General features: G+C 46.8%; 1 protein-coding gene across 3 annotated transcripts; it reads right to left on the reverse strand.

Annotated features, from left to right (window-relative positions):
• Window positions 1–1,471: 1,471 nt before the first annotated feature.
• HPDL (4-hydroxyphenylpyruvate dioxygenase like) lies at window positions 1,472–7,677 on the reverse strand. 3 transcript variants are annotated; one of them, XM_075616154.1, is made up of 2 exons: window positions 7,482–7,677; window positions 1,472–3,523 (listed from the first exon to the last, which is right to left on the reverse strand). In XM_075616154.1, exon 2 carries the CDS (start codon window positions 3,498–3,500, stop codon window positions 2,316–2,318), a length of 1,185 nt encoding a protein of 394 aa, XP_075472269.1. In that variant the 5' UTR covers window positions 3,501–3,523; window positions 7,482–7,677; the 3' UTR covers window positions 1,472–2,315. The 3 variants fall into 3 exon arrangements, with proteins under 3 accessions (XP_075472269.1, XP_075472270.1, XP_075472268.1); XM_075616155.1 differs by lacking the exon at window positions 7,482–7,677 and adding an exon at window positions 5,977–6,503; XM_075616153.1 differs by lacking the exon at window positions 7,482–7,677 and adding an exon at window positions 5,961–6,498.
• Window positions 7,678–7,911: the final 234 nt, after the last annotated feature.

Consider the following 7,911-nt stretch of genomic DNA (forward strand, 5'->3'; position numbering starts at 1 on the left):
TAAACCTATGAAGGTTGACACTTTGTATTACCTTTACATGAGCAAAGAAAATAGACTACGGCTGGATAACATTTTATTTAATTTCCCTCCCCCCCCGTTACACTGAAAAAACTTCAGATAAATATCCAAAACTCTTGAGGTAGACGCTAGTGACCGCAGCGTGTAAATCTGAGGTAGACGCTAGTGAACGCAGCGTGTAAATCTGAGGTAGACGCCAGTGACCGCAGCGTGTAAATCGGAGGTAGACGCCAGTGACCCGCAGCGTGTAAATCTGGAGGTAGACGCTAGTGATCGCAGAGTGTAAATCTGAGGTAGACGCTAGTGAATGCAGCGTGTAAATCTGAGGTGGACGCTAGTGACCCGCAGCGTGTAAATCTGAGGTAGACGCCAGTGACCGCAGCGTGTAAATCTGAGGTAGACGCTAGTGATCGCAGAGTGTAAATCTGAGGTAGACGCTAGTGAATGCAGCGTGTAAATCTTAGGTGCTAGTGAACGCATCGTGTAAATCGGAGGTACATGCTAGTGAACGCCGTCTGTTCCTTGACATGCTCAGCCACTTTTATATGAAAACGTGGTACTTTGAAGTAGAAAGATGCACTAATTTTTGTGGCTCACATTTAGGATGGCTGCTTCCATGAGACGTTTCTCCTCCTGTTAATGCCCATATTGTAAGTGTGAGTAAACAAATGCACAGGATGCTTGGGAGGAGAGAAGAAGCAGATGTCAAGCCGCCTGACGTTGCCATATAGGATTTCGAGCCGTTTAAAAATAAAACATATGCTGCTCCATCTCAGGGAAGTCCTATTCATTTGGACGGAGCTCTGTGCCTTCCCACATGGACAGGTTAAGTATAGCAATTTAAAAATAAATTGGTTTAAGAGATGAGAAAATGTGGGAGCCAGTAAAGAATATTAATAATGCTCTGTATGTACAGTGCAGAGCATAGTACCAGCACATGCACTAGGCAGGATACAAAAACAGCCTGTGTGTGCAGGGCAGGGCAAAGCAACGCAACAAATATGGTACGCACAGTACAGGATATATCACCAGCTCATTATGTGCACAGTATGTACAGTACAGCATATAAACAGCCCTATACAAATTCAGCAGCTTGCCCAGGACTAGAGTTTCCACCGGGAGAGGGAGTCTGCCGTGTCGGACACCGAGCATACCCCCCTCTTTCTTGCACTCTCTCCCCCCACAACCCTCTCCCCCTTCCCTTCCAACTTCTAGGGCCGAGTGGTACGAACGAAGGTGGGCTTGGAGTGAAGGCCGGGACCCAGCTGTGGCCCGGCAGACGGATGCTGAAGGTGGGGCCGAACTTCCATCGCCGGCTGCCCAAGCTCCCGCAGCAGCCGGGACCCCACTATCCCAGCTCCCCCTTTCGTTGGCTCCCCTGGAGTTCAGTGCTGGGTTGTAACATCCTGTGTGTGAGTGCAGAGTATATTAAAGCTGCAGTCCAAGCAATATCCTACATGTGGTTTTTTTAATAAAATCAGTTCTGTACTATGCGGAAATACTTGTAGCAATTTTTTTTTAAAACAACTAGATTACATTTTTATTGTATTATAATGTAACAAGCATTTTTTGTTTCTATAGCAACCATTTAGAAAATCACATTCCCTTCCTCTTCTGAAACAGGCTCTGGCACACCCCTTTTTGAGCTCTGCTCTCTCTAGCAGTGCACCAATTGTATCTAGTGACTGCCTGGCCACATGATCTTCCCCACAGAACTTGGTCATATAAATATGCAAATAAATATGCAAATGCATTCCACTGACTGCAGAATACTCCCCTGCAGCCATTTAGTGAGCCCCGAGCCAAATCTTCGCTGATTTGTCACGGGAAAACAGAACAGATTGATCGGCCAGTTAGCTAATTACTTATCGTGTGGATTGTATTGATGCACATATTAAAGGGGGAAAACATGCTAATTAAAATAAAAATACAGCAGCTTGGACTGATGCTTTAAAGGGGACATGTTTAAGGGATCTCCTCTGAGTAACTAATATATCCCCTTATCTTTATTGATTATCTGATAAGGGCAGGGTGGTATAAGGGTTAAAAAAAAAAACCACTTCCCCATTCGGAGGCCACTAAGAAATTCAAGTGTCCGATTACGTGGGATTGCTATCCTGAAACCTGTTGGCTCTAAAGAGTGCAACACTGGGAGCTGACGCGCTAAAGGTTAATGGATATAGGCCCTAATATGGGGGGGGGGAGGGGAGAGAGTACACTAGGATTAGTGTAAGAAGGAATTTCAAGATGAAGTAGTTAGGCAATACTGTTACACCAGCTCACTAGTGCTCAGTACACTAAGCTACAGTGGGTATCACAGTCCCCTGTTGCTCTTTCTGGTCCAAATCTTCCTGCATAGAGCGCCACAGAGCACGGATATTACCTTCCCCAAACCCAGACGCTCCCCTGCGCTCGATCAACTCCAGGTAAAATGAGTCCTTCCCGAAGAGGGGCTCAGTAAACACCTGTATAAGGCATCTCCTGGGGAGTTCTGTAGGCTCCATACCCTCAGCGGAGACATCCAGCAGTATCCCAAACCGCGAGAGGAGCTGGGGCTCTAGTCCTGCATTGCAGATCTCCTCTCGCTTCTGAGGGTCGGTGTAGTAAGACAGAGGTTGGCTGGCAAAGTTGACCCCTGACTGTGCCAGGTTAGAGGCAGCTCTGAGGATGTCTGGGGTATAGAGGCCGACATGTTGAATGCCGGCCCCTCCATGCTGTTGTAGGAACTGCTCCACCTGATTGGAACCTTCCTGTGGCAGAGACTCGCACAGCACCAGCTTGCTCCCTTCCGTGAGCCCCGGGCACTCCATGGAGGTCAGACGGAGGCCAACCTTGCGTCCAGTGATTTCCAATCCACGCTCAGGGACCTCATCCCTACTGAGAGGGAAATGCTGGAACCCAAGGCAGCGCCGGTACCACTCTATGACGCGCGGCGTCGCTCCCCGAGGGCACGCGTATGCGACGTGATCCACATGCGTCATGTCCCCAGGGGACACAGAATCGCCCCCAGTTTCCAAGAGCCGGAACCCAGGGAGGAAGCCGGTCCCGTAACTTGTGCGGTCAATCAGCGTGTGGCTCACATTCCCGACCACAGACTTCACCACGCAGTACGTGACGGAGCCAAAGTCATCATGGACCTCCGTGGGGGGCACCAGAAACTCACAGCCATGACCAACCAGCCGCCGGTACAGGCCGGGCACATCCTCCACCTCAAAGCTGACATTGCAGGCCGTATCTGGGAAAGGGAGCGGGAGGGGAGAGTCGTACAGGAGGCCGGAGCTCCCTGGAGTCTCCTTGCCATTTTCGTTAACCAGCAACACGACTCCTCCATTCCTCAGGGCGACCTGACGCTGGCCTCCCCCGTCCAAACCTCGGGCAGCGAATGGACGGAACCGGTAGTTTGTCATTAGGTTTCTGAGGACGCTCTGGGCATTGGCAACCTGGTAGGAGATGTGGCTCAACCGGATCAGAGGAGAAGTCATGATGCAGCTTTCAGTACCAACGTCTGCAAGCAGAGACACTGTTACCATAAACTCAGACACATTGAGACATTGACTATATACACCAATATATGTCCATTTCTCAGCCTACAGTGTGGATGTGCTCACCAGCGGGATACAGGACCAGATTTACTAAGCAGTGCTATTGCACAAAGCACCATTCAGCACCAGACGAAACGTCACAGGCTGTACTTGAATGTGTTGTTAAGGTGTCTCGTGGAATAACACAGCTTGAAAGTGGTTAAAAAAAAAAAAAAGTGGTGGTTCTGTCACTGAATGTATTTAAAGGTGCAATACGTTTACATATCAAGGAAGCAGAGGGTCCCTGCAGATAAACCGCATTCATTTCTGCTCTTGTTACCCCGTTTCCTAATTAGGTGATATGCATGTAAACACTATCGTCACCGGTAATTACATCAGGGGTGCGCAAACTGGGGAGCGTGGCGCTTGCAGAGGCCAGGCGCCCTTCTCCACAACATTAAAATTAAATGGCGGTGGCGGTTGGGGAATCCCACCACGGAGAAGCTACAATCATACAAGACAATTATCCAAAGGAACAACAGGAGTGCGGGCAAATCCCTTTTCTTTATGTAGATGCGTAGAAGTTCCCTGCAATTTCCAGGTCATTTGAAAATTGCACCAAATATATTAGAGAGGGTTGGGGTTCCTTACAATGCATCTGATCTCAGACACGCTATTAGAGAGGGTTGGGGTTCCTTACAATGCATCTGATCTCAGACCCTATTGGAGAGGGTTGGGGTTCCTTACAATGCATCTGATCTCAGACACTGTTAGAGAGGGTTGGGGTTCCTTACAATGCATCTGATCTCAGACGCGCAATTAGAGAGGGTCGGGGTTCCTTACAATGCATCTGATCTCAGACCCTATTGGAGAGGGTCGGGGTTCCTTACAATGCATCTGATCTCAGACGCGCAATTAGAGAGGGTTGGGGTTCCTTACACTGCATCTGATCTTAGACACGTTATTAGAGAGGGTCGGGGTTCCTTACAATGCATCTGATCTCAGACACTGTTAGAGAGGGTTGGGGTTCCTTACAATGCATCTGATCTCAGACGCGCTATTAGAGAAGGTTGGGGTTCCTTACAATGCATCTGATCTCAGACACTGTTAGAGAGGGTTGGGGTTCCTTACAATGCATCTGATCTCAGACGCGCAATTAGAGAGGGTCGGGGTTGCTTACAATGCATCTGATCTCAGACACTATTAGAGAGGGTTGGGGTTCCTTACAATGCATCTGATCTCAGACGCGATATTAGAGAGGGTCGGGGATCCTTACAATGCATCTAATCTCAGACGCGCTGTTAGAGAAGGTTGGGGTTCCGCAGAATTTCCCATTATAATTTTAGGGTTCCTTAACCAAAAAAAAAGGTAAAAAAAAAACACTGCTCTAAGCACTGATATATTGATTCAAATACACACAGAAACTTGAAAACATTTAGTTTTAGTGCATCAGAAATGCAGCAACAAACATTGTATGTATAAATATAACAGCAAAAAATTAATGGCAATGTAATCTGAGCTCATCTGTACTTGCCCTTACTATATGTATCCTCCAAATACACACACACACACACACACACACACACACACACACACACTATATGTACCCTACAAATACTTAATATTATAAAACGCGTTTTCGAGAGTTCTCTCTCTTCCTCAGGACGGCAATACTGATTTACTAGAGGTTCCAGGAGTTAACCACAGATGTAAAAACCAAGAGAACAATCTAAGGCTGCGTCCAGGGTCAGCGCTTAGGCGCTGACCCGTGCTGAGGTGCGCTGACGCTTCTCAGTGAGCCCCTTCAGCCGCAATGAGAGCGGCTTTAGCAGGGGCTCGTGCAAGCGTGCGGAAGCGTGTCTTTGAAATTTTTTATTTTTTCGCACTCATGGGAGCGCAGGGCCGGTCACGTGAGCGGTTCGCCCAATGAGGGCAAACCAGCTCTGTGACGTCACAGGCTCCCCCCCCGACACGCCCCCGTACAGCGCGCGGACAAAGGCCAGGGAAAGCACCCGCTTTCCCTCAGCCTCCGCACGGCTGCAGTCCTAGGGACTGCGGGGGGCGCGGGGTTTACAGAGGCCCCGCGAGCTTCCCGAAGGCACTTAAATGAAGTGTGGGGGAATCAGCGAAGGCCTCTGTAAACTGCACTTACCGTGGTACAGCCGGCATCTGGAGATGCATCACTATGGCAACGTGACGTCATGACGCCCAGACGCCGGGAACCAAGGTAAGGAGGGGGAGCGCGGAGAGGAGGGCAGCCGGCAGGGGGAAAAGACTGTGCTGCCCCGATCTAAGGCAGATGAAATGAATGGAAGGGATAGTGAGAAATGGGGAGCACATGTAGCAGTGTACATGCATACCTGAAAACGAGAAGCAACTCAATGTATTACTTCCTGGGAAAACATTTTTATAAATAAATACCTTAATGTGTACAAACCACGTGTCTCAGGTCATTCACATCAGCTGTCCTTGTGTAACCTCTTGGAACTGCCCAGCAGAGCCTTGCAGTTGGAATAAACCATCTCACTAACAGTAGGGGGATCCTCAGATCCCATAGGTAGGAGTAACCTGCCACGTGTATCTGAATCTCTACAGCTCTCGCATTACAAAGTGGCAGCTGCATTCACTTCTCCCCCGTCCCTATAGACATACTACGTGTTTATTTTGGGGGAAGCCCCACGCTCTGCCTGCCCCTTCCCGCCTCCTTTGCTTTTTAAATGTGTGCTCTTCCTGCTTTTGTACTCTTGTATGGGGAGGGTTTCATATGAGTTACAGTAACTGCCAGGTACATGTGTCACTAACCTCATTACCCATGTACAGTAATGTTCTTTTCTGCACTGGCAAAGGCCAGCATGGAAAGGGTTAATATTTACTTCTATAAACCTATACACTGTGATCCATACCCACGCCCAGATATTATTATATACACTCATGCGATGTTATATTAATAATAATAATAATAATAATGCTATTATATAATCATGCTATAATGATGTATAATGCACAGGATGATAAGAGTTAAATACCCTAACATTAATTAAAACATTACTAATTGTTACAGTCTATGTATAAAATAATGTTTGTTACATTATCAATATATCGGCTCTAAAAAAGCTTAAGGTAGATAAGCCAGACCGGGTGATACTCAAACTGGCTGTATACATGTACCAGCGACATGCTAGTGTATTGAAGAGAATATACTGTATTTTGAAAGACGGGTCATTTATCAAAGTCTCCCAGCTGAAAAGCTGGTAAAATTAGTACAAAACTACTGCACTGGGTTTACTAAAAATTAAAAAAAAAAAACAATTGCCTGAATAGGAACAGTTTTCATTGATACATTTGGTGAAGTTTATTGTCCTGGTTTGGCAGCTTGGAGTTTGATAAGTAACCCTCATATTTTGGGTAAAAGCGTGTTTGCGTTAGATACACGCACACGCGCACGCGCACACACACACACACACACACACTATGCAGCTCCCCCCCTCCCTATACACAAAAACACACTGCAGGCCCTTCTCTATACACACAATGTAACCCCTAGCAGTGCTTGGCTGGTGCTTCCTGTCCAATCACCTCCCCTGTCTGAGAGCTGCTCTCACTCTATGTTACATAGTTACATAGCAATATATGTGTATGAGAACGCAAAGCTAATTGGCTAAAAAAAAAAACCTGTCAATGTGCCAAACATTCTGGGCCATTACTGAGTGGATAATGTCAGGAATTTTGACCAATGGGAGACCAGGGATTTAAAAAATGGCCGGAATTTCTAACAGTTTAGTCTATCATTTCTAATGCTAAATCATTAAGACTCTTTATAAACAGACATCCACACTTTAGCCACTGTCTTATCCACATTCCTAACCACCAATAATTCTACTAAAGCTTTTAAAGATCCTCCCAACACATTATTTTTTAAATTAACAAAAGAAGAGCTCTCACCACCACAAGATCCTTAGTTTCAACAGCTGCAGGCAGAGCAGAAATTCCAGATAAATCGTCCTGACTGTCCGTAATCTGTAATGGAGCCCTTGGAAGAAACTGTCATCCAACCCTCCCAGATTGTAACAAGTTTCCAAGGGGCAGAACTGCTTTTGTGTTCAATGCAGCCTCTGCATTAGCAGGTCTCTTCCTGCATATGGTAAACCCAACCCCAAGATTGCAGCCAATCTCAGATACCAGCACTTTCAGGTTTAGTCTTGATAAAATCCAGCAAGGACTCGCACTCCTTCATTCTCTGTAAGGCTGTGTTTAATTTACCAGAGGGCAGTAAGACACACCAGGGACAACTTACACAATGAAGGTCAATGTAAATAATACCACTAGCTGCCACTACACCCTTTATATAACCAATCAGCAGCCATTCTTAAAG

This window comes from Ascaphus truei, chromosome 10 (assembly GCF_040206685.1).
Source record: "Ascaphus truei isolate aAscTru1 chromosome 10, aAscTru1.hap1, whole genome shotgun sequence".
NCBI lineage: Eukaryota > Metazoa > Chordata > Amphibia > Anura > Ascaphidae > Ascaphus > Ascaphus truei.